General features: G+C 36.5%; 2 protein-coding genes across 2 annotated transcripts; one reads left to right on the forward strand and one right to left on the reverse strand.

Moving 5' to 3' along the window:
* The first annotated feature begins 1,632 nt into the window (after nucleotides 1-1,632).
* LOC119780720 (tetraspanin-3-like) lies at nucleotides 1,633-7,584 on the forward strand. The gene is made up of 7 exons (XM_038280864.1): nucleotides 1,633-1,811; nucleotides 2,227-2,418; nucleotides 5,035-5,109; nucleotides 5,254-5,355; nucleotides 5,475-5,627; nucleotides 5,749-5,832; nucleotides 7,431-7,584. The coding sequence occupies exons 1-7, from the start codon at nucleotides 1,749-1,751 to the stop codon at nucleotides 7,521-7,523; spliced, it is 762 nt and encodes a 253-aa protein (XP_038136792.1). The 5' UTR covers nucleotides 1,633-1,748; the 3' UTR covers nucleotides 7,524-7,584.
* A 2,203-nt stretch (nucleotides 7,585-9,787) lies between these two features.
* LOC119780712 (proline-serine-threonine phosphatase-interacting protein 1-like) lies at nucleotides 9,788-23,813 on the reverse strand. Its single transcript, XM_038280853.1, has 15 exons — nucleotides 23,627-23,813; nucleotides 23,092-23,192; nucleotides 21,999-22,073; nucleotides 21,385-21,419; nucleotides 21,180-21,286; nucleotides 20,910-20,972; nucleotides 20,594-20,683; nucleotides 17,745-17,790; nucleotides 16,249-16,328; nucleotides 15,851-15,949; nucleotides 11,258-11,354; nucleotides 11,036-11,126; nucleotides 10,818-10,906; nucleotides 10,515-10,624; nucleotides 9,788-10,428 (listed from the first exon to the last, which is right to left on the reverse strand). The coding sequence occupies exons 1-15, from the start codon at nucleotides 23,657-23,659 to the stop codon at nucleotides 10,297-10,299; spliced, it is 1,248 nt and encodes a 415-aa protein (XP_038136781.1). The 5' UTR covers nucleotides 23,660-23,813; the 3' UTR covers nucleotides 9,788-10,296.
* Nucleotides 23,814-27,050: the final 3,237 nt, after the last annotated feature.

Raw genomic sequence — 27,050 nt, forward strand, 5'->3', positions numbered from 1 at the left:
AAAAATGCTCATCTATTCTGTCCAGCTTTAATGTTTGAAATGTAAATAAAAAATGTGATATCTGCATGACGTTGCTTTCTTTCCTTGTCTAAACAAAATCTATTCTGTAATTTAATTTTATTAATTTATCTATTTGTTGTATTTGTGAGAAATTGCATTAACTCTTCCAGTACCAGTGAAGTGTTTGTGTATTTACCATTTGGAATTTAGTGAAGAAACACAAAAAACATAAAAAAAAAAATAATTAGCTTACTGTTAAACATAAAGACTAAGACACTAACACCCATTGTGACCCCAACAGGGATGGAAAATAGATAGATGGTTGGATTAAACACAAAATGCTCTATGGAGCCACTTTTAGACACTGACTTTAAATGTTCAAAAGCTTTTTTAGATAACTCAATCAATTCCCAGCTTCACCGTTGACCAGCTTTGTAATAAAGGTCCTGTATTTGAATCTCACCCTGAGCTCCCTTTGAATTGAGTTTTCATGTTCTACTTATACATGAATGGCTTATTTGGTCTCTTTAAATTGCCCTTAGGTGTGTTTTTAGTAGAATGAAAACATGTTTAGTGTGTACCATGCCTTTTGGCCAATTACCATTGCAGATAGGGAGAAATCATACTGTGACCCTGAAAAGACAAGTGGGAATAGACTTTTTCCTTCCACACAACTTTCAGTTAATATGCTTGGATAGCACTTTGTGAAAAGACAGCTTTTTGAAAAAGACCAGTTGTGGTTTTCCTTTGTTGTGGAGAGTGCTGATGCTGTAGTGTACAGGCTTTCCCAATGACAGTGTGGAGCATAAAATGACAATAACATTTCTGTAACTAAAGTAAGGAAAACGACTGGTTTTATGTTAGGGCTGTATGGCAGTGCTGCTTTGCATCATAAAGTCCTTAGTTAAATCCTGTCCCTGGGTCTTTCTGCATGATTTTGCATGTTCTCCTCCTGCATGTGTGGGTTCTCTCCAGGTACTCTGGCTTCTTCCCACAATCCATAAAACATGGCTTTTAGGTTAAAGGGTGACTCTGACTTGGTATAGAAACCCTGCTTTTTGTCCATAGACTGCTGGAGATAGGCACCAGCAGCACCCATGAGCTTATCAGACAAGCAGTAGAAGATAGATGGATGGTTTTATGTTATTTTCTAATTTCTGAGTAGTTATATGGGCGTTTTTTATTTCCAGATGCTATAACAGTCAAAATCATCAAATACAAACTTTTAAAAATGCATCCCTCTGTTGGTATGAGTATACAAAATAGAAATGTAAGACCTTGAATGTGTTTTAAAATATTTTGGATGTATCTGAGACAAACTTTCACCAATCTAATGGGTGCAGGGAGCTTTTTTTGTGATTGAAACACTTTGCTAATAAACAAATATACAAACAAACAGTTATACAGAAGAACTATAGACAGGTGCTCTAAAAAACATACATAAAAAATATATAATATTCTTTGAAAAATCTCTCGAAAATATCCGTTTCCAATCAATTAAAGTAAGGGAATTAATGTACTTTTTCGGTGCAGAGAGCCCTCGGGCTGTTTGTTTTGAACGATGACGTCCAGTCGACACGTGACCTCCATCATCCGCTTGCAGTGATATGATTGGTTGAGCCTGGAGGAATCTGCACGGTGAGACAGACCGAAGCCATTTTATTATTTTAACAGGAATGGTGCAGGTGCACTTAAAATCATAACCAACGAGTGATAATAATAACAATAGGAGAAGTGGTCACGGCACAATGGGACAGTGTGGGATTACGTCGTCTAAAACCGTCCTGGTTTTCCTCAATCTCATATTTTGGGTAAGAAACCGACAGATGGTGGAACAATGAGCAGCATCCCGAGGATGAGGCCAGGACTGGGAGGATTTTAGCAGACTGCGCCAGAAATGCGCTGCGCTCTGCGCAAAGCTGCGCTCCAAGAAGCGGGGCTGGACATGCTTCCACTTCTAGCTTCACAATTGCTTCTTTGGAGTTAATAGCAGGGCCGGTTAAGCTGTGGGCAGTTTCCTGCTATCAGCTGTGTTGATGCAGCAGTGATGTAATGCAGCAGGTAGCCACAGCTGACCTCTGAGCCACATTAATGCTGTTGTATAATGCGATGGAAAGTTATTATTATTTTTTTTTAGTTAATCCCCAAATGACCTATAAATGAAACTTTTGCAGCTTTGAGTTGTATTTTTGTGTCTGACTCTTGTCTTTTTGTATCTTTCTGCAGGCAGCTGCCGGGATTTTGTGCTACATTGGAGCCTATGTGTTTATCACATATGATGACTATGACCATTTCTTTGAAGATGTGTACACTTTGATTCCTGCCATTGTAATCATAGCTGTAGGGACTCTGCTGTTCATCATCGGCCTGATTGGCTGCTGTGCAACTATCCGTGAGAGCTCCTGTGGCTTGGCAACAGTGAGTTTTGACAGCTTTTACTTAAAAAATGATAGGAGCAGATGCACATGCTTTAATATGCATTTTTTATATGAATATCTTCTGAGGCTAATGCATAAAGCTGATAGGGTATGATGGTAGAGTCCATGCATGTCCTCATGACCTATATCAAGAGTTTAAATCCTGAAAAACAATCTAAAAACAAAACTACACTTGTTCCTGAAGGGTTCTTAGAATTTGAATCTGGCTCAGCCCTCTGATTACTTCCTCCAACTATTTTCTACCCAAGGAAAACTGCCTCAACTGCTACTTCCTTTAATACTCTCAAATAGCATATAGGAAGTACGTCTTTAAAAAAATGTAATGTAATGCATTTTTGTCACTTATTGCATCTAGTTGCACTCGGATGTTAGAGAAACTGTATTCAGAGGCAGAACACAGGCTTTGAGCCACCGCTTCCTTTTTTGGTAATTGTAGCTTCTTCTTTTTTTTTACCAAATTGATCATTTTTATACTGCAGGTTTTCCTCATTTACAGGAAAGATGGATGCTGCGGCTTAGAAATATTTCCTGTTGCAAAAGAAACACAAACGCTGAAACTAAAGGAGGTCTATTTTTTACAGTTTGCTTATATTGCTGTTTAAAATGCAGGGCAACACAGCAGTATGATATTGCAATCAATAAGCATTTTATCTTATGGGTTTTGCTTTGTCTACATATCAAAATAACCAAAAGTAAATGTTATAAAATATTGAAATAATCGTCGACTAATTTAGTAATCGATTCATTATAGAGACTATAAAACATGCCTTTAGCTGACAGAGCAACCCACTTAGAGCAGTAATTATATTAAGAAATATATAAAAAAATTTAACATATTTAAGGTAAAAAAAAGTTTTCATCTGTCAGTATGCTCTGTCCTCCGCAGTTGGAAAAGTTTGAGTTTCACTGGGTTTAATTTGTAAAACATTTTCTTAACGGAACCTTTTGCTATCCGATTATAAATCGATTAATCAAAAAATTTTCGACAGATTAATCGATTTACAAAATTATTGTTGCAGCCCTAATGTTATATTTGCTCTTTAAAAAATAATGTTGCTTTTGTGTTTTAAGCAAGAGCTTAAATGTCTAATTTAGATTAAAACCTTTTCCAGAGAGAAGTGGTCTGTTTAAAATAATTGTCAATATTTACAAAAACTGTTTTTTTGGGGGGTAAATAAAAAAAAAAACATTTATGATAAATAACATTGTTTTAATTATTGATGGTTAATTATGCAAAGCTGAGTTAGTGGTGTTGCTAGAATAATTATCGTTGTGCGGTTTGTTTATAATTCTGTGTTTGGTGGTGTGTGTGTGTGATATAGAAATTCAATGTATCTGCCTTTTCTTCGGTAAAAGTTGAGCTTTTAATTTTCTCTTAAAAAGTGAGAAAAATGACTGAATGGGTGGTCTTTGAGGAGGGGCTGCTGCTGGGTTTTCTGTTGTTTTTCCAGGCAGCATGAACTACCAGCTGATGCGCTCTAGAAACACTTTGGTTAAACTTGTTTATAGATAAATGAGGAATGTGAAAAGCCTTTTGCAGATGTAAGCCACCAGCCCCGAGTAATGCTACTAATAAACCAATACTCAAGGATCCTTACAGTCAACCAGGGTCAGAGTGAAATGATTACATTTTAATAAAGGAAATTCATATTCTTGTTGAAAAATGAGTTTTCTTGAACATTACTTTGTAAAACTAAATACAGCTTGAACCTTTTCATATTCTCTCATATAAAAACAACAGACTGCAGTCTATATTAGAGTCAGATATACAGTAGAGCAGAAATGTGAACTGGAAGGGAAATGACTCATAGTTTATTGTTTTTAATGTTATCTAACAAAAGAAATCTGTTCATCGTGAATATGTTTTAAATTCCCAGATATAGTAGTTTGTAGAACCACCTTTCTTCACGTGTTAAAGATTCAGGTCTTTTTGGATGATGTCTCTAAGAGCTTTGAGCACCTTTAACCCTGGCCTGTCTTTATTCATAAAACATGCATCAATGTCCTTCCTCTGGACGATGGTGTGCTGCTCTGTGTTGGCTTACCACCTGAAATCTGAATACAATGTTGAATTATGAATTCTTCAAATGGGCAGAATGCATATGCTTGCCACAAAGTTTATTAGACCATGATGATGGAACCCCATCAGCCGTTATACTGTAATGGGTTTTCTGATTCTCCCCAAACAGTAGTTGCTGCTGCTGCCTTTAATACTTCATTGTTCAAATCCCATTGCTCCTCATCAATTAAAAAGATAAAACGAAGAAACCATTTAATAAATAAAAACATCTTAGTTATACAATCTGCTTATATTAAATCCTAAAATTGATTGAAATTTGAAGCTAAATAATTATTGTCTACTCTTCTTTATAAATGACCTTTAACATTTAACTTCAAGTTCAAGACTCTAAATTGGGACAGTGTGAATTGACCCTTATATAGAAACATGTAATATTTAGACAGGAGGAGTCCTATTAGATATGCTGTCCGTCACTTGTTTTAAATCTAAATGAAAGACTTGCAAATTCCATCTGATGTTTGTCTATAAACCAGATTTTGGGTGACTAATTCTACCGTTCTCTTCTCGCCATTTCAGTTTGCTGTGATCCTTCTGCTGGTGTTTGTGACGGAGTGTGTGGTGGTTGTTCTCGGCTACATTTACAGGGCAAAGGTAAGCACAGGCTTCTATTCCTGCTGTGTTTTTCTATATGTGGGCTAAAGATGGCAGTTCTTAGTGTTACAGAGTGCATCATGTTCAACAACTCTGTCAGTTCTGCTGATATATTCACTGGTGGGGACTGTCTCACTGTTACAGGTAGAGGATGAGGTGAATCACTCCATCCAGAAGGTTTACAATGAGTACAGCGGCCCCAATACTGACGCCCCCAGTCGGGCTATTGACTATGTGCAGAGGCAGGTGAGGAAATATACAAAGTTCAGCAGATTATGGCGTTATCCTTAGTATTTAAAAAAAAAAAGTGAAGACAAATAAAGCTAAATTTCTTTTTTATATTTTTTTTGATCATCTGCCCCTAGCTTCACTGCTGTGGTATTCACAACTACTCTGACTGGAGGAACACACTGTGGTTTAAAGAGTCCAAGAATAACAGCGTCCCAGTGAGCTGTTGCCAGCCCAACATTAGCAACTGCACCGGCACTCTGAGCCGGCCAGGCGATCTCTACCAAGAGGTACACACAAGTAATTTACAGAGAACTTATTGTATTCCTCTTACTTTCTGAACAGTAGGCTTTCTTAGTGAAGTTCTTCTCCAAGTTAAACCCCATGTGATGTCATTCATTTTCCCTCTAGGGCTGTGAAGCTCTTGTGGTGAAGAAACTGAAGGAGATCATGATGTATGTCATATGGGCGGCGTTAACTTTTGCATCAATACAGGTGAGAAGCACATGACCTGGAAAGACCGAGTTTTTTTGATGTAGAAAAAAAGGATTTGATAAAGTCTTTCAAAACTTTTCCTACGTTTATTGTGTCATATGTTAGATATGACACAATAAATGTAGGAAAAACAAACTGAAATTCTAACTTTATTTTGCCAGGCGGGTTCCCTTTCCCGTTCTAATAATTCACGACTGTTTCATCCATATGAGTAAAAGTCCAGGCCAATTCAAAGTTACATTTTCTTGTTTGTTTTTACTGTTTTTTTTATATGTCATATTTTACATTTTGGGATTGTGGCCAGAAATTCCAGTTTGGCTTTCTACCACTTTCTCCCACAAGACTTTTAGAGATTTTTTCAAGGGTATTTGGAAAAATGTATTCTTATTTGACACATGGGAAATGGATCAAGTTGTTGTCACACGTAGAACTTAACTAGAAACTCCTTCAGTGCTGCTGTTATCTCATTGACACGTTTCTGTACATTTGCAGAAGCATTAAGCATCTGCAATGTCATAACTTATCTAGTTATTGATGGTAGTCTGTAAACAAATGTCTAAAAAGCCAACATGGGGCACTAAAATTTTTGTTTTTTATCAGATTCACTATAATTTGGCTAAAGCAGATTATCTATTTTTTGAAATATTCTTCCTTTTAAGAGATATGTTTTTTAAGGTGAGTTGTACTGATTATACACTGCCCTGCCTAAAGAATAGTCACCACCTGGATTTAAATAAGCAAAAATGTATGGGCCTCCCATTTGATAATCTATTATTTAATTAACCCAACTGGTGCTTGGAGTTGCTTCCCATTTCTAAAACCACACATCCCGTCGTGAAAAAGATGTCGGTCTGTTTAACATAGGGTCAGATCATTGACATGCATCAAGCAGAGAAAACATCTTAGGAGATTTGCAGAAACGACCTATGCTGGGTTTGGAACTGTTCAACTCATTATTAAAAACTGGAAGGATAGAGGGGACCCATCGTCTTCAAAAAAGAAATGTAGCCAGAAAACGTTTGAAATCCAAGAAAAACAAGAGTAGAACACTGGGCTATGTTCAATAATGACAATGCGAAGGGAAATCAAGGGATTGGAACCAAACAGTTGTGTAGCTGTAAAACCACTAATTAGTAAAGATAACTGGGGAAAAAGGGCTTAAAAATATCAAGGAGCAGAAAGATTGGACTTTGGAGTAATTGAAGAAGGCCATATCTTGGTGAAAACTAATCTAATGGAGCAGTTGGTGGAAATAAATCTGGTGACATTGCATTGAAACAATGCAACACTGGAAGCTCCTGTATTCACAGCTAAAGGTGGTCCACACAGTGTATGTGACAATATTAGTGGGAAAAGACTTCTGTTGGGTTTAATTTATACATTAAAACGGATCATGCAAAATGTATTCATGCAAAACTGCATTTATCCCGAAATTCCTGTTTTCCAAGGATCCAGACTTAAAATAACGGTTTAAAAAACATCTCGGGAATAACAATGTGTTTCATTTTTTTTATTTTTTTCATCTGTGGGTGTGTTTTTATTAGATACTTTGAGCCACAAACATTTTTACGATGACCTTGTGTGTTTCCTGCTTGCAGATGCTGGGCATGCTCTGTGCCTGTGTGGTGCTGTGCAGGAGGAGTCATGATCCAGCCTACGAGCTGCTGGTCACCACTAACAGCTATGCTTAAAGGACACAGCCCAGCCAACACTGCTATCAGTAAAACAAACCAACAACAAAGAGAAAAAAAACCTGTTCACACTAGATTCAGCCGTACTTACTCAAGCACACCTTGCACAGTTCATGATAAAGTAGCGAACACTAGCAATTTGGTTTTAGTGGGTGAAGGTCTAAAGAGAAGAAAAAAAAAATGCTTTTTAAATAAATAAAACTGAGTTCCAGTTTTTTTGTTTTTAGTCTTCTGAATCCTGCCCTTTATTAAAGCCAAAGCTGTACATGGCTGATAATTGAAATAACTTGCAAACATTTTACTTGTGTTGAAATTTCTTTTCATCCAGTTAGTGTGAGGATTTGTTGGAGCTCACCAATTAAAATGTAACTGGAAGTGTTATAGAGAATGTTTGCACAAGGACTGAAGCCCTTAAGACACTTAGTTATTTACTTGTAATAAGCTATTCTTTGGCTTTTATAACCATACAGTGTTTTAGACCATTGATTATGACTGACTCAAAAAGTTTTTCATTTGTTATTATCTGTTTTGTTGCAGCTATATATCCTCTCTTTTTTTGTTCTTAGATATTTGGTTTTGTAATTAGTGTATTTCTTGTTATGTTTTTGCCGTACATTCTCTGAATCAGGCTTTACTAGTGAGCCATCTGCAGTATAAACTGCAGGGGCATTTGTATGAATCATCAGCAGTGTTACATGAATGCTTTAGCCTAAAGTTTGTTTTCCTATTTAGAAACCTAATGCAAAGACCTGAAATGATATTTTCTACCATGTGTGTGAAATTGTGTACTGTTATATTCGAGCTGCTACGTCGCTCCCATAAATATGACTAGTCCTGTAAGACAAAGATGCGAGGCACTTAAAAGTTGTATTTGACCCCGAACCACAAAGGAGACAAATAAACTCAAATATTTCATCTGGATTGCTTTTATTTACCTACTCATCCATTATACTTTATACGTAGAAAATACATTAAAAACAAATGAGTTATATTTGCAGTATGTTTAAAAAAGCCCTGCTTTAAAAGATGGAACTGTTTAAATATCCAAATAGCTTACAGTCATTATATTCACTATTAACACAAACTATTTTGCAGCTGTTTCTTAAACTGACGAAGAGAACTGGTAATACAAGTGAAACATTTTGCAGTTGTGCTAATAACGGATTCACTACATAACCTACAGGAAAATAAAAGAAAAAAATGCAGTACCGTATTTTCCAAACTACGAGGTGCACCTAAAAGCCTTCAATTTTCTCAAAATCCGACTGTGCGGCTTATAATCCGGTGTGCCCTGTGTATGGCTCAAGATTGAGCTTCAAAAGGTCTCACAACTACGGGGAGCAGCCACCGACTCCATTTTCTCCCTTAGAAGAAGTAGCGTGCGCTGCATACTGGGAATTTTCATTTCTAATTGTGTGTGTTAAGACCCCATAATGGCTGATAGAATTGAGTTTAAACTCAATGCTACCAGTTAGATATTAATGAATCAATGGTGTGGAAGTGGAGGAAGCAAGATGATGACCTGCGCCAAGTAAAGAATAAACAGTTTGGAGGGAACAAAGTAGGTTGGATAGAGCAGTGGATGACAGAGGATGAACACACGTTCACCAAGATGGGGAGACTGCTCCGAACGCCATACGCCACTATATGCATGGATCATTAATGCCTGGGCTGATATGTCAGTCTCAACTGTGGTCTGACCTTTCAGGAAGGCAGGACAACAGCAGGGACATTGACTAAAATAATAACGACTTTGACGAGACAGAGCCGAGCACATTGGATTCCATATTAGCCCAACTTTTCAATTTGGACACTGAAGAATGAGAATTTTAGGGATATGTTGTGAGAAATGAACAGATAAATTGAAGTTTAGTTGTTTCTTTTTTTCGTTTACAGCTGAAGAAGGTTGGTCATATTGAAAATAACATAATAATAAAGTTTGAGTTCCTTATCTGAATGTTTTACTGACATTTTCTTCAGTGCAGCTGCATCTAGTGGATGCATAACGCCACCCCAGCCACTGCTGTAGCTTGTATCCGGCTCATAGTCTGGTGCGCCTTATATTGAGGAAAATACGGCAATTGAACATGCAGATAGATACGTACATCCCACAGTACTTCATCATCAGCTTAAAATGCTAAAAAGTCGACCTCAGTTGTTTATTTGTGCTGAAATTCTGATATTGGTCTGTATGACAGGTCATCAGAAATGATTACCAGGTTTTCAAAACCAGATAATCAAAATAAGTAGTTTCCTTTTTTTTTTTTTTTTTTTTTTTAAACAATGTTTGTTTATAGTTGTTGAAAAGAATAAAGCTTCTAAAACTAATTTCAAGTGTCCCTTTCTTAGGATTACCAACGCAGAATGTCCTGCCCAGTCAAGAAATGCACTGGACTGATTTGTCTGGGCCCAAATGTAATTTAAGCAGATCTAAACTATTAAAGAAAGTAGAAAGTAGTATTATCACCTTTGTGCTCACAGGTTTTCATGAAATTTGCTTTTGAAAGCAATCATAGTTGTAGAGCTTTTAACCATAAAACAGACACGTCTGAAGATGGAAACTAAAGAACAGAGCCAGTTTATAAATGTTTCAGGATTAAAAACCTGTCCACGGTCTAAATAAGTCTGCAACTTTCCTCCTTTGTTAGAGCCAATAAATAGGTTTCAGTGACATAATTAACCACCCTTTGACTACACCTCTATAAAAGCAGAAATTTAGGGCAGCATGAAGCTGAAACATGTCTATAGTTTTGCTTGGAGTCAATATATGGGTTCAGATTTTGTCCAGATAGTTTCCCGGTACCAGGCCACTGTAGCCATGCCTCTCCACCGTCCACCAGCCATCTGCTCCTTTCACCAGGACCTGAACTATGTCCCCTCTGTTCACAGATAGCTCATCCTGCTCCTGTTAGGTAAAAAACAGAAATATACTAGATTAATGGTGTTATACAGAACTAATTGTTGTTCAGTTTAGTTTTGTTTAGGAATCACCTGTGCTTTGTACTCATAGAGCACAACATAAAACTGTTCTTCTGCAGGCATTGTGGATAATAAAGGAAGGGGTGCATATCCATTATCTGATGTTTCACCTAAAGAAGAAGCTAAAAAATGACAAACAAAAAATGTTACAGATAAGTACAGCTTTTTGTTTCAACAACAGCATGTTTTGTTTGTGAAACAAATGTGAAACAAATGTTTGTCTTTTTCTATTATATTAAGCATCAGTAGAATAAGTCATATGACTGCAAAGAGACATATGAGGTGTAAATCTAAAAATAGGATAGCTGTGCTTACTTTCTTCCACCGAGGCCAGGGTTGGTTGTGAAAAGGAGAGACTTTCAGCATTAATGCTAACAGATCTTCTGATTAGAGGATCTGAACTCCTGTGTGATCAGAATAAAGACAAAGACCTTTAGGATCCTCATAGTATCTTCCTCATTAACATCCTGATACGGGATTAAAGGAGTTTAAAGTGAGCTCCAGTGCACAATAATGCAATTATAGTTCCCCACCTTCTTGAAACATCTTCCTGAGAAAAAAAAGCTTGGCCGTTGCTGTTCCTCTTTATTCCGGATGGGCAGTAGCTTTCAAACACTATCGGATCTGTTAATGGAAAAGATATGTTATTTTTTTACAGAGTGTTCATAGACGTGGTGTGAAACTTAAAGAAAAAGAAAGATGGGGAGCAGCTCTTAAAATCTCTTCATATTGTGTGGAACTTTTCCTTAGCTCACCTGGTGGCTTGGAGCCAGTTCTTTTCAGCTCTATAAAACAGTTGTTGTCTGTGGTGATGTCACACACCTCCAGAATCTTCCTCACCTCCTCGTAGAGCTGAGTTAGAACAAGGAACAGGAAATATGAACTGAGCCGTGTTTCTGTATGAACCAACATGCTCTGCTGTGGGTTTCGTTTAGTCTTTTATTTCGAGTGGAAGAGAAAAGGTCAGAATGTGTAAAGATACAACATCTTGGTGTACTGTCAGGCCACATACACAATAAGAGAATTATGTTTGGCAAACAGGAAAGGTTCAGTCACTTATTTTTTTTTCGAGATTAATGCATTTCATCTAAAAAAAAATCAGTTGAACTGTTTCTTAATCGTGTGAAAATCAAACTATCATTCATTTAACAAAAGCCAAAATAATAAAAGAATGTTGTAAATGAGACAAATATTCCAAACTCTATTAAAAATCAAAAGTGTGAATAAACACTAGGTGTCAATCAAATCTGATTAAATTCAAAGCAGGTTAAATTCAATCGAACCCGTTTTGTAGATTGGTAGATTAGTGATTCTTAAATTGTGTCTCAACCCAAAGCCACACAGGAAAGACACTTCCAATGAGAGAAGAAACGTTGCAGAGAGAAATACAACTTCAAAACACTCTTTTTTTCTTTCAACTTTTGTACGTAGCTCAGACCTTGCAATATTAGCAAAATGCTGTTTAAAATCAATTCAACAAGTCCAGCTTTCATGTGAAAGTTTCTGGGATGAAGTGCTTCTCTATGAAATAACATAATTGATCAAAGGTTAACTGTTTTATATAAAAACTAACCCCCTGTTGGAGACTGTCACTGGGATCACAAGCCTCTGAACCTTTACATATTTTGTCAGATAACAACCACAAATAACAGCATGTTCTAGTAGGATTTCATGTCATTGATACATCGATGCAAAGTGTTGTATACTTCTGACATGGTTGGAAAACTATAAAGGGCATCCTGATTTTCTTTACTTGTCTAACATATTTGGTGTTTATTTGGAAACATTTTTACTCCTATGATCCTAAACACAATTTTTTTTTTCTTTCAGAAATCACCTAATTAGTCCACATGTATTTTGGGTAATTTCAGTTTCGATTCAGCTGCTGTCTGAATGTTAGATTACAAAATAAAAACATCTACAAGTCTTGAAAATAGAAAGATAGCCACAGTTGACAAAGAGCCACAAGAAGTCATGTCATGTTTACCACAAGCATTAGGAGGAATAGAGCCAACATGTAAAAAACAGAACTGCTCTGATCTGATAAGACAAAGGTTTCAGTCATTAGCATACATATATGCTGTGTGACAGTGACCTAACTCTGTCAATCACCCTGAAGACGCTCTGCCCAAAGTGAAACAGCTGATGAAAACACTACCCTTCATCTAAACACATGTAGGACTCTATTAAAGCAGTCGGCACAGCAGATTGTGCAAATAGACACCCTCGCTAGAAATCCCAACCTATAGGGTCTTCTTTTTGGACGCAGCTTGCATGTTGTCTATATGCATGCATACTCTCTGATTCAAACAAAAACACTCATAAGAGACAAGTTGCTCTCTCTGAACTGTCCATGCATGCTCCGGTGTGTCTAGATGCCTGGTTTCCCTGTGATCCCTTCTACTTTCACCCAGTGACCACTGGAAATAGGCAACAGCCCCCTGCAGGGGATAAAAAGCTAATATGCATATGCTAATATGCAAAACATGCTTGCAAAACCCTTCACACCAATTCATTGGTAGATAATTGAACATTTTGGTTTGTTTTAAAAAGGGCTTGGGTTCCATGCAGTCATTTATTTAACCACAGCACCTATGTAAATCAAATAATCAAGTTGGGCAAAGCCTCTCTATGTAGCAACCTATGCTTTGCCCAAATTTGGTCACACAAAAAAGAACAGATGTTTGGCCGCTACTTAACCACAAAATGCCTCAAATACATATTAATTGAGGTGCTGCAATGGCCCAGTCGAAGTTCATTCCTGTGCCCCAGAAAAAATATGGTTTATAACATGAAGATAGCCTTGAATATAGACTCAAAGGTAAACTGTGAAATGCTGTGAACTGGATGCACCAAAATTCCTCAACAAGAATCAAAGGAATACTTGACAACTTTGAGTTACTGCCTCTGATGGAGGGGCTACATGCTGTTAAATCATGGGCTGAACTTCATAAAGGCTAATAAATGGCAAAATATTATGAGTTTTTGTCCGTCTTTTTTCTCTCTTACTTTGCTAACTCTTGAAACCATTTTGAAAAGAGAAGAATTAATTGTTTGACAATAGCATAGATGAATGCTGTAGAACTGGTGACAATAAAAAAAATATTTCAGCTTGGTTGTTTGCTGGGGTCCGTTTCAAAGAGCAAGTTTACTGAAAGTTTTCTAAACCTGAAATCAGGGAAACTGAATTTTCTGTTTCACGAAAAAAGAGTTGACTCAACCTTGGTTTTTGTTACGGTAGTAACATTTTCCCCAGAGCTAACCTGGTCGGGAGCAGGTTTTGTTCAGTAAAGTCAGAGTGTCCTCTGTCTCTGCTCTCCTTCAAGCCAATCACATTGTTTTATTTCCTGATTTAATCAGCAGAGATATATCATAGTTTTGCACATAGTGCATATTATTAAAAGATTTCACTAAAAATCAACATTTTTAGACTTTATCTTCACTTGCTGGTGGATGATTTCACCTAAATAGATACATTGACTGAATACATAATCAGTTAAGCTCATAAATGTCAAAACAGCCACTTTAAATGTGTAAAAATTTCTAGGTGTATGAAAATTACTTCTTACTGGTACAATTTAGTTTTTTTTAACTTTCTGAAATTCAATTTCTACATCAAAAATGTAATTTAGGAAGTTTGTTAAGTCTATTCCAGTTCTGTCAAGGAGTGTGATTTTTATCAGGAAGAATCTTATGTTTGTAAACTACAAACTGAACAACCGAGAGTTGTTGAATAAATTTAAAAACGGCCTGCCATAGCCCACTTCAAATAAACTTAAGCATTAACTCGATCAGCAGTCTTGTTCTACGCCATCTCCCTCTTATTTGCAACTGTAGCGCTGCTTCTCTGTATTTTAAACAGATTCTCCATTTATGTCTTTCATTTCTGCATTAAAATCACTTGTTCCAGTGACGTAAAACAGGCATTTCCTGTTGCCTGTTGTCGTGTTGACATGTCAAATCTGTGCTCCACCGATAATGACTTTTCATACTTGTTACGCACGTGTTCAGCTCTGAGTAGACCCACTTAGAGTTGATTAAACTAGTGTTTTTCACTCCTGGTCTTGAAGGCCAAATGGTTGAATTACCACCCCAGTATGCAATCAATTTCTCCAGAGTCATTTTAAATATCTATTTACTTGATTCAGGTGTGTTAAGTCAAGGACCTATCTAAAGGTTCCAGGATACAGGCCCTCCAGGACTGGAGTTGCCCACCCCTGATCTAAAACATGCAGGGCAGAGTGCCTTCAGGACCAGGGGTCTTTTTCATGAAGCAGGTTTAAAAAAATTTAGATTCAAATCTGTAACTCTAAAAAGTCGGGAACTCTGAGTGTTCGGTTTCACAGCGGCTGCTATCAATTAGTTTAATCAATTTTAACTAGGTCCACTCAGAGTGTACCACGTGCACAACAAGTTTGAAGAGCCATCATCAGTGGAGCACCAATTCAACAGCTCACTATGACAACAGGCAACAGGAAGTACTTATTTCATCCCACTTGAATGTAATACAAAAAAAAGAAAAGAAAGGAGAACGAGACAGAGAACTAGAGCTACAAAGAAGAGCAAGGTGATAAAGGTGAAGATTGATGCTTGAGTTAATTGTTAAATTTATATGAAGTGGGCTATGGCAGGCCATCTTTACATTTATTAAAAAACACTCCCCTCTGTTATTCCATTTGTAGATCACTAAAATAAGATTCGTTCTGATCAAAATCACTACTACCACTACTAGACCCAACTGGAATAATATATTTTCTAAATTAAATTTTTTGTTGCAGAAACTGAATTTTAGAAATTAAAAAAAGAAAAAGATACTAGTAAGAATGGAGTTTTATATATCTAGAAATGTACACATTTTAATTGGCCATTCTGACATTTATCAGCTTGACTGAAAATGCATTGATGATATCTGAAACATTTTTTAATGTTTAAAATTAAATTATAGATATCCAGAATGTTTATTTGAAATGGTCATTTAGACAATTCCTTTTTTTTTTTAGATGGAATACATATTCAATAAAACTATTACATATCAAAACAGCTTGGCATAGTGTTGTTACCATGAAAAAATATTATGGGATTATTTCTTGAATGGTAGTAGATCAATGTATCTATTTAGGTGAAATCATCACAGCAGCTTTTATGAAACGGAAAACTCAGAGTACCAACCTTAGACTAGATCAATTTTGAATTGAAGATTTGATTCAGAGTTTTTTTAAACCTGCTTTGTGAAATGGACCGCAGCTGAGATTTAGTAATGTGTCTGTTTTAATGCTCTGTTTTATAGAAGCCAAGCAGGACATTTTTTTTTTCTTGCAATTTTTTTCTGATTAAGATAGAAAAATCACCTCATCATCTTTAACACACTGCAAGGAGAAATGGTTGCAGTGATCCCAGAGGGCACACCGAAGAATGTTGATCCTGTCCCCCTCAAGCTGCTGGAAGACCTAAAATGCAAGAAACAAGAATTGAGAAGCTTAATGATATAAGCAAGGTACATATCAATGAAACACACACAACAGGATATAGGAAAACTTCATAAATTATATGTACTTCTCGTTAATGATAATCATTGCATACTTTCAGCTTTTGTGCTCCATGCAACATGAAGTGAAATTTATCATTGAACAGCAATAGAAGGGTTTTATTTTTGCTACGGTTTGTGGTTTGAGGTTTAGCCTTGGAGTTAGGCTCTTATTGCGGATATGCAGAAGGTTAAAGAAATGCTAAAAAGAACCTGCAGTACCTCACACGTGCTTTTGTGGGTCTCTTCCCAGTCTCGACGAACCGTTTCAAGCTGATCAATGTTGGTCAAATATACCCTCTCTGCAAGGAAATCAGAATATTGTAGTGGGTGAAGCCTAAAAGCAAAACTATACAGTCAACTGTGAAAGTAGGCTTTTGGTTACAGGGACTATATAAAACAACTATATAATCTTTGGGAAGCTATTTTATTTCATAGATTCAGTTCAAGTCTAATACATAGATGTACAAGACAAATAGACTGATAATCAGTAGCCAGTTGGTAAAACAATGTTGTATTAAATTTATGTTATGGCTTGCAAAATCCTGAGGAAGAGGGATTTGACAGTTGACCGGCAGACAGTTACTTAAACCCTCCTAATGCAAGGTGAGATTGTCAATGCTAAAAAGGTTGAGTTTTCCCAAATGGCTATAACTCTAACGGAAAGAAGTGAAAGCTAAGTGGAAAACATTGCAGAAGAACAAATATTTAAATGTATAAAAATCTCATGGACAAGCGAAAAGCATTCTCTTTTGAAGACTGTTAAACAGCGACAATCAAGTCAAAACTTCTCCAGATTTGGTGCAATTGAAGCAGCTACATAGATAGTTGATGCCTAAAAAAGTCACACCAGCAAACTCAACCAGCTTTAAACAGTGGCAGGTAATAACTAGTGGAATAGTTTTAATAACTTTCAGAAAAAAATATATATGTTTAGGATTTTTTTGTACTTTACTGTAGATACTTTAGACTTTACTTATAATCATGTAAAGCATCTCTACTCTCTAATCTCGACACATTGATTCAGGTATTGAGACAAAAGGACTTTAACCAACTGCTGAGTCCATATACTGTCGAGTATATTGAAATGCTGAGCTCTAAATCTTTTTTTTTTTTTTTTTGCCCGGTATTCTGATTTGTCAGAGAAATATTACTGTAATCGATGGTTATCAAAATTAGAAATAAGGACTTCACATGTAAATAAACATATCAAGCTATATCTAAGCAATTTTCCAGTTGGACTACCTTATTACATTCCTTTACCTGGCTTTTAACAAAATGCCAAGAACCAAAAGTGATTTAGAAAGTGCCGTTGATTAAAACTTGGCATGCACCAGTTGGATCAACCAACGCATGCTTGCTTCTCTCAGGTCCTGTGTCTCATCGTGGCTCTCTTCCTGTTTCTTTAGGACACCCATTTCAGATACAGTTGAGTCGCTTTGGGTAGTTAGTCAAGGCTGCCACTTCTTCTTTTCTCAGTTTTTTTCAGTTTCCCTAATTTATGAAGTAAGTGCTACACATTATGCAGTAGTTTGCAGCAATTTTTAGCCAACTAGATTTAAACGACCAGTGACACAAATGGTGCGCAAAGAGGAACTCAGATAGATGACTTCAAAAATTATAAAAAAGTTTGGTTCATTAAATGCAATAAAGTATCACTGTGCTCTATTTACTGCTGGAAAAAATAGAAACAACAGATTATAAAATTGGAATCTTACCTGCTTCGTTAGCAGCTTGTTTACACTGTTTGACTCTTTGACGCACCTGTGAACCACATTTTCAACAGGAACGTTATGAATATGCTGTGAAGGAGGCTTTTAACAGACTAGATAAAGTCATTTAGCTGTCATTGAATAGACTTATGAGGAGTTGAAGGAGGATTTAATGCAACTAATTATTTTAGCAAAATTTCTTCCTCTCTAGTTTATTGCATCTCCATTTTCTTTCTGTCAGGTATGGGGTGTAAGGTCCCCACTTTCTTATGAACAACAGAAAGTCCTGGTGCCATGTTTTGAAAAATTTAAATTTTTACTCATTACCAGAGCAGGCAGTAAATATATGGAAAGCAGAAGAAAAAAATTTAACATCTAATGTAAATTTTTGGATGATAATAGAATTTCTTTTTCTACCTAATGATGATTTCTTTTATGACATTTAGCACTATTTAGAAAAAAAAAAACAAGAGTAAAAACTTAGCTATATTAACATGGACATAAATAACTGGAGTAAACGGCTGATCGGCCTAAACATGTCTCAAATAAAAAAGCCAGTTTGAATATTCTGACTTAATTTGGCAGTTTCATAATTAAATGCTATCTGACTGATGCTGATTGACAATCCCATCAGCATGCATGTAAATCTTTGTCAGGATGAAGTTATTCTGGATGAGGCAGGGACACCTGAGTTCGCATGAAAGTGCCATGACATGCCATACTTCAGCCTTGACTAGCTGATTGTTAAGAGAATATTTCAAGCAGCATGTTCACAGTTTTTTTTTTGTCCGATTTACAGTTCTATTCCACTTACTTATGTCCATATAAATGATACTCTCAGATTTTTATTTCTTTATCTGTATACATTTCAATCTGATAGTGACATTTTGTGCATTTTGCAGTGCTGTCTGCAAATTACAGCATATCGTAAATGTTTTGGAACCGGGTAGCAGTGTTGTGCCATGATCGTGGTTTTGGACATTGGGAGCCAATGTCATCCCCACTGCCCACCCTCTGCGAGGGCATACACATCTTAAAGTATCAGAACATAAAATTAATTCCCAGCTGAATGGGAATTGAATATAACAGTTATTCACAACATTAATATGGTGTCCAACCTGGAATATAAAGTCACAACAGCAGGGTACCAGATTATTGGCGGGTGGGTTACATTATCCCAACTAAATAAATATGAAACAATTCTACTGGCAAATTAAAGTAGAGAAAAGAACCTTAAAAAAAAAAAAACCCGCTTATAAATGGATAATAATGTAATATTACAAGGTTTGGGTTGATCATAACCCCCCACCCCCAAAAAATTCTTTTGCAAATGATGCTCTTAACGATCCATTAACCTGCTCTGTGGCCTTGCACCTTTCATTTAAGTTGTCCTCATTCCTTGTTTAGTATATCATGATTAGCAAAGGCCTTAATACCCCTTAATCGTTCAAATTTTGTTACACCACAAACTTTCCAATAGCATAATTTTTTGCATTAACCGGCTTATAAATTGGTGCAAAACTGTGAGGTATAAGTAAAATTATACATCATTTTGAATAATGTGTTCAAATATGAATCTGGAAATGTTGGCCTTTAGTTTTTTATTCCCCCTCATTGATCCTTTTTAGAAATTTCTTTTATGGACTAACTTTTGAAAGTATGTCAGTTCCAGTTTTGCTGATCTAGATATCATTTATTCTTCTTGCAGTCAGCTGAAGCTCAGTCAGATGGATGTGAACATCAGCTTTCACTGATTACGGGGGATTGTTTTGCTAGTTTAAGGTGAACCTAAAAGCCTGTCTCAAGTGCTTTACAGGCTCATGTGTTGCATGATTGGCTATAATAACCTCCCAGCATCTTCACATTAACTCTGGCAAATTTTCCCATCCTCTCAGAAGAAAAGCATAACTACAGCAAGATGCTGGCAGAACTTCGTTCAATGATAGACATGGTGTGTTCAAGGTTTTTTTTGGGTTTTCTTACATTCAGCCCTGCAAGGTCTTTCATATCGTTGTGAAGTAATTTAAACTGGTAACGCTAAAGTGCCACGAGGACTTCCTATGACTCTGTTTGGAGAATTCAGGGAATCTTGTATTTTTTCTGTTTAAGACAAATGTATGCAGTACCTAATTAAAAAGCTATTCTGTCAATCTGTACAGCCACCAAAGGATTAATGCAGGTAACTCTGCCCTTCCTGATGGGCCGGTCAGTTTAGGGGCGGTATGTTATGGTGACAGTGAAGCCATTTTTTTTCAGATTAGGGATTGTACAGTTCACTGCAAAATGTTCAAAGCCTGAAATGTAATTTTAAATCACATAGTTGTGTTTTCTCTAAAAACTTTAATTTGTGTTACGTTTAAAAGTGATCAGACAGGAAATAGGACTGAGAGAGATGGGGAATAACCGCTGACAACAAACTGAAGGACTGAGGCCTTCAAATCCAACAGAGGCCACTAATTTATGTCACGTGCGTTTAAACCCTGCACCACTGCTCCTCACTGTATCTTTTAGTATTTTATATATGTACTGTATATATATAAATTAATGAAATTATTAAACATTAATTATAAAAGTGCTTTTCCTTTCTCTTCTTCTTTTGTCCCAACAATCTAAACTTGCCTCTACCTAAGCAGTCCCTTTAATTCATCTGTAATATTTTTAAGCTTAGCCATTAGAAGTGAAGTAACAGGTATGTCATATCTGTCAAAATAAACTGAATAGATGTGTCCCTTCTTTATATGGAGACTAACAGCATTTAAATAGAACTAGTCTAGCCAGGTAGGCTAGCCAGGTAAAACCTTTGTTAAAATGCTTTTATCTAAAAATATTCAGTGATCTGTATGTTTATACTTTACCTTTTCAGTGTTTTTGGCCTGGGCATTGGCTCTCTCATTTGACTCTGCCTCGTCAGCCTCTTTGCATTTTACTTCATAGGTCTTTTTAGACTGGAGAAAGCAGAAAACAAACGCAACAACTAACCACAAGGATTAAAAGAAGGCCTCTTTTGCTATTCAGTTCTGTTTAATTATTTATATAAAGTAATAGTTTATTTATTTATATTTTTCCTTTAAAATGCATTATGCTTTTGGTTTTGCAAGGTAAGGAATGGATAAATGCAATGTCCCAGGGAGTTACCGTTTTATATACAAAGAAATTATTTTTGTGACATACCTCCATGGTCTTCTTGAATATGGTAACTTTTTTCTTTTGAACCTTCTCCATTATGCTTTCAAACTATGAAAAAATAGATATTAACACTAGGAGTTTATCTTCAGAACATAGAATGAAGTCTTACACTAAGTTTCTGCAAATAGATTTTAATGCATTAGAAATATCAAGCAAGAAACAAAGTGTAGGTAAAAATATCAATTAGACAACTAATATTTTTAACCACTTATAAGTTAGCTTTTAGTTAGCTGATTGCTAAGCAACACCCAGTACCTTTTTCCTCTGCTCCTTTTGACGTTCTCGGAAAGTCTCAATCTTTTTCACCTCCTCTTTCGATATCTCAGATAATTGGATGTGAAAGTTTCCAATGTTCTCTATTTCTGTAAATAAAAAATGCAGAGCAAAAAGCAAATCATAATACTGCTGTTATGTCCCAGCATTATCTGGAAAGGTTGCTATGGCTGGGTTCCAGACTTACTTGATTTTAGTTGTTCAAAGGAAGCCCTCAAAGTGCTAAAAAAATAGATCATAGTCATGAATGTACAGCTGTTTCCCTCCAAGCCTGATTAAAATATTTCAACATGAATATAACATATACTGTATAGCATTTACATTTTTGATGATTTTAGGTGTAGGCTTTTTTAAGTTTTGAAAATGTAGCTGAAGATGGGTCAAAGGATGCAAACAAGCAAATAACAGTTTTATCTTCTTCAAGTCCTTTTTAGTCTATACAAAAGTAATGAATGAAAATATGTAGCTTCAAATCTAGTCAGGCCCACTAAACCTTTTCAGTTTGTGAAACGCAGAATTTTGGTTTTAGTTTATCCATCTTTGCTGCTTTTTTACCTGCCACTTCTCACAGTGAACAGGAAACTGGTAAGTTATGTCTTACAGTATGCAAAGAGACAAAGTGTGAAGTTGTTACATTGACATGCACAACCAATTAAGTTTTTTTGCTCATGTCCTGTGTGCCTCATACACGTTGCTGTTCTAAAAAAAGACTGACTCAAAAGTTTGCACTGTGGTTTCGTATTCAGTATTGCGGGCCAGTTTCAGAAGCACAGATTGTCTTTTTTGTTTACTAATTTTTACCTGATCTCTGTTTGTCCTCCAGCTTTGCGAGCAATCGTCACCAGTTCCTTCCCATACTTCTCCTCTGCAAGTGCCCTGCGGAGTAAAACAGAAGGTAAAATGTGGATGATCAGAAGATTAGTTTTTGTTATTTATCACAGCTGCATAACATGGCTTAAATAATTTAGATTTATGCTGCAGCTTAACCAAATGCATGCATTACTTACTTTATTAATTTGAACTAATGTTTAACATAAAGACTTTATTAGTGATGCAAAGTCAATGACTATGCATTCATCTAGGCTTTAATAGAGAATACCTTTAACAAATGGGTGACGACTCTGTGTTAGAGCTACAATAAAACTGGAATGGTTACACCTGTATTTAATACTGTCTGCATGACTGGATTGTTTTGGATTAAATATGTTAAGTGCTTTAAGATTAAATTAGATAATTTTTTTGCTATATAAATAAACAAAATGATTTGAATAAAGGGTCTCAGAGATGAGTTTTGCATCCCAGAAATCTTTTAAGCTTTAATTTTACATTTCAAGTAAAGTATAAGCTGTTGTTTCGTCAATCTTCATTGCTGTTTTTAACTCACAGTCATGCAGATGTGAGTTTTGGCTACTTCAGCTCAAGTATGACTATGAGTCACACACTTCTCTTAGTCAAATGGCGAGTTTTGATTCTTGTTTCTCTTTTCTTGAAAATGATTTAGATTATTTTGATAAATTGATATCCTAAACATCTTACACAACTGTAAATTTAACCCCAGCTCCACCCGTCTGAGTTGTTGCGTCCTTGAGCTAGACACTTCGTCTGCATTGCTATCAGTGTGTCCCAGGGCAGCAGTGGCATTAATATAGCTTGCCACAATCAGTGAGGGAATGGGTGGATGGAACAAACTGTTTTAAGTCCTTTGGAGTCCCCTAACTCAAAGAATCTTTGTAAAAGCCCGTGCTTTTTACCATTCATGGTGAAAATAGGCATGTGAAATGTTAAATGTTCTTAAAAATAACAATCAGAACAAACACATTCTACTGGAATCATTTTACAGTCTCAGCACTTTTAATAGTTGCAGTTTGGTTTCAGTCCCAAAAATAAATTCCACCTCATCTTCAAAAGTTCCTCCATATCTTTGCACATTTGCCTCCCTTCCCGTAGCCTCTGGATCATGGCGTCGTATCCAGCATGACAGGTGAAGTCAGACCCCTGCATTCATAAAATACATAAACCACACTGAAAAGCTGCAACAAGAAGGAAAGCCCAACTTCTGTTACAAAATGTCCTTTCTTTATCTTGGAGTCTCTGCGAGGTAAAAATGCAGAACTAACATTCGTACTCGGCAAAAACACTAATGTGTGAAATTTTTACTACATTACCTACTTAGCTATGTTTAGGTTCTGACCATAAAGATGCTAGCAACAGTTTTTTGCTGCTTTAGGTTGTAATGTTGAACACTCCTTGTGATAAGATTACGACCATTTGCCCCTTGTTCCTCACTTTAGTAAGTATATAGAAAATTAAGCATTCCACAAAAAGCAAAATATTAGATTTAACATAAAAGTCTCAAACTAAATAAAAGTATGATGTGAATTTTAATTTTCCTTGTTAATGCACTGACGAGACCACAAGAAGTGACTTACCCAAAAGGCGTCTTTGAACATCAAAGGAGCCATCTCAGCTGTCACTTCCTCAGTTTGCCCTTCTCTTGTATTACTTCTTTTTCGATTACGTTTTTTTATGTCTACAAACCAAAATGTCAGATTAAGTCTGTGCAGACGCCCAAAAAGCTGATGTGTGTTCCAGACCTGCTGTCCAAAATGTCAGTGAGTCACTCTTGGTGTTCTGAATGAGGAAGAGATTACGTCCCATGATGTCACTGACCACAGGCAGCTCAGACCCGCTTCTGAAACGCAGTGTCTCTTACCATCATTTGGTGCAGAAAAAGATTGCATGAAAATGCTTTCTGGTGAATATCTGTGTTTTATCAGTGTCTTTAATTGCTTCACGTATTGCTTAAACTCAGCTTTAATCCACTCATACTGGAAATTTAGTGAAGTTCTGAAGTTACTGATGTTACCATAAAAAAAAAAAACTGCAATCATTGGTTATTAAGAAAACAAAAGTTTTCACTGTTGACTGCTCTGGTATATCTTTCATTCATAAATAAAAATATTGTGGTATAGACCACGTCAAAAGTAAATATTACTTTTTGTATATATTGGAAAAATTCATCCCCCTTAATTTCCTGTAGCTGCTTGTTGCATGGAGAGAAAGAGACACACAGGAAAAAATGACCACTTATACTTTTGTGTTCATATTTCTTGTTGCTTTTCTTCATTTTTGTCAAATGAAGTTTGCATCCATAATCCTATATAAGTCCTACATGCAATCCTTAGTAATGTTTTCTATGTTTTAATATTAAATCCTTTCATCTAGCCTTCCCAATGGCTTGGCGTAACCTAATACATTTATTCAAACTTTTTAGAGTAGATGGCCTAACTAATGATTACCATCCAATAATGTTGAGCTGAAGTTCCTTTTCATATATACAAGTAATGTTCACTTTATTATGTGGAGCAGATGGCTTAGTTCTATGTTGTTCCTTGGTAACTTAGATAGGTGCAGATGATTCCATAATTCTGTTATAAAAGAAATAATTAATTCTTTTGCAATCCCAGCAAACTAATTAATAACTTTTTTTTTTTTTTTTTTTTTTTTTTTTTACGTTTTAAGGAAGTCAGAGTACTAGAAGGAAAACAGATATACACAGAGAGAACATGCAGACTCGGTGCAGAGAAACCCAAGCCTGAGAACTGAAATCAGGACGCAACAGGGCTGCTGACTCAAACAGGGAAACTGATGTTTCATCAATTCCTAATATAATGTAGATTTTGATCAATAGAAAATTTTGTCAAAATTCCTCCCAATCCTGAAAGGCTGTCAAAATCAGTTGATAAAAAAAATCACAGTATTAGTGCAGAGGTAATGAAACCCAAAACGTTAATGACTATGTAAACTTGTAGTCATACTAGTACTCGTCGTCTCCCACTTCATCCTAGACCTGGTCATGGGGGAAGCAGTCTCAGGACATACTCCTAGACTTCCCTCTCTGCAAACACCTGCTCCCAAGGTGTCTGTCATAGGCTCTTCTAGACCAGCTGGGAGACATAGTACCTCCAGCATGTCCTGGGTCTTCCCATGGGCATCCTCCTGGTGGGACGTGCCTTGAACCCCTCCTGATGGAGGCGTCCCAAGGGCATCCAAAAAGATGTCCGAGCCACCTCAGCTGACTCCTCTCGATGTGGAGGAGAAGCAGCTCTACTCTGAGCCTCTCCTGTGTGGCCGAGCTCCTCACCCTATCTCTAAGGGAGACCCCAGCCACCCTGTGGAGAAAGCTCATTTAACTGCCTGTATCTGGGATCTTGTTGCTTTGGTCTATGCTCAGCTTTCTCTTCCCTATGACCGACCGGTGCAGCATCTCCATTATAGCAGCAGCAGCACCGATCCAATTATCGATCTCCCGCTCCATTCTCCCCTCACTTGTGAACAGGACCCCAAGATACTTGAACTCCTCCAAACTGAAGGGGAAAAACCACCTTTTTCCAGTTGAGAAACATGACCTTGGGTTTGGGGGTACATTTTCTAACAATTAACCGTCTTTACTTCAGTCAAATTGCTTGAGCAATTACTGAGGAGCCCACCCCTAACCTTCTCCTATTGATAAATGTTCCACCCACTCCTTGTGCAAGTGAGAATGTGCACATGTAATAATAAAAGTAATGAATAGACACCTATCTAAGAGGACTACAGGCAGTTTGAAGTCCAGATTCAGTCCAAAGTGGTCCGGCAACTCTCTCCACCTCGAGTATTCCTGTCTGAGATCTGCTTTACTGGTCATTCATGTGTTTCAACTTTCTCTTCTCTTCCTATGTTTTGACCCTTTTAGTCAGTTTTGCTATTTATGCAGTGACAGTCAGTGGAGGTATCACAACTTCTACTTCATTGGTGATCATACATCTTGGAGAAAACATACCTTGTTGGGAAATTCTCTAAGTGGCTGAATGGAAACAGAAAACTCTACAGAATGAACCCAATTGGCAGAAAAAACGTTGTTTTAAGAAAAATCCTCCTCTGCCACACAATATACTAAATAAAAAACATTTTTCTTGGTGAGATTGTTTTTTGTTTACTATTTGTTTACTATTTATATAAATGATTTTAATCGGCATGTGTCTGATGCAAATTTTCATTTTTATGCAGATGATAGTACTGCTGTGCATCTTCTCTTAAACAAGCCATTGCACACTTACAGAATGCTTTTAATGTGGTCCAAAATACTTTGCTACAGTTGAAACTTGTGCTCAATGCAGACAAAACTAAATGTATGCTTTTCACAGACCTTCGTACCTTCGGAACAGGCCACTGAATGTTCCTTCGGTGGTTACTCTTGATGGTCGTGAAATACAGATTGTTACAACTTATAAGTATCTTGGTATTGTCATTGATGACCACCTATCATTTAAGCCTGTCACTGCATGATTTAAGCATGTTCACTGTCTAGTGAGAAAGTTGAGACTAAAATTGGGTTTTTACTTTTGAAATAAGCTGTGCGTTTCTTTTAATGTAAAAAAAAATGGTTGGTGGCATCCACTTTTTTAACTGTGCTGGGCTATGGTGATATATTATATATGCATTCATCTGCTTAATGCCTGAAGATGATTGACGCAGCCTATCACGCATCATTGAGATTTATTACTAATTGTAAAGCTCGCACCCATCACAGTGAGCTGTATTCTCGCGTAGGGTGGTCTGCCTTGGCTACACGGAGGCTTTGTCATTGGTATATATTTATATATAAGGCTATTCTTGGTGTACTTCCATCTTATTTATGTTCACTTCTTATGAAAAAAAGAACTGGTCATTACTCTCTCAGTTCTCAGGCTGTTGTCTTGTTTTCTGTCCCACATGTCAGTACTGAACTGAGTAAAAAGACCTTTGCCTACTCTGCTCCCTTTACATGGAATTTGCTGCAAAATAACTTGAAACTTAGTAAATTGGTTCCTT

The sequence above is a fragment of the Cyprinodon tularosa genome, unplaced genomic scaffold (assembly GCF_016077235.1).
Source record: "Cyprinodon tularosa strain WSP-4 unplaced genomic scaffold, ASM1607723v1 ctg103, whole genome shotgun sequence".
NCBI lineage: Eukaryota > Metazoa > Chordata > Actinopteri > Cyprinodontiformes > Cyprinodontidae > Cyprinodon > Cyprinodon tularosa.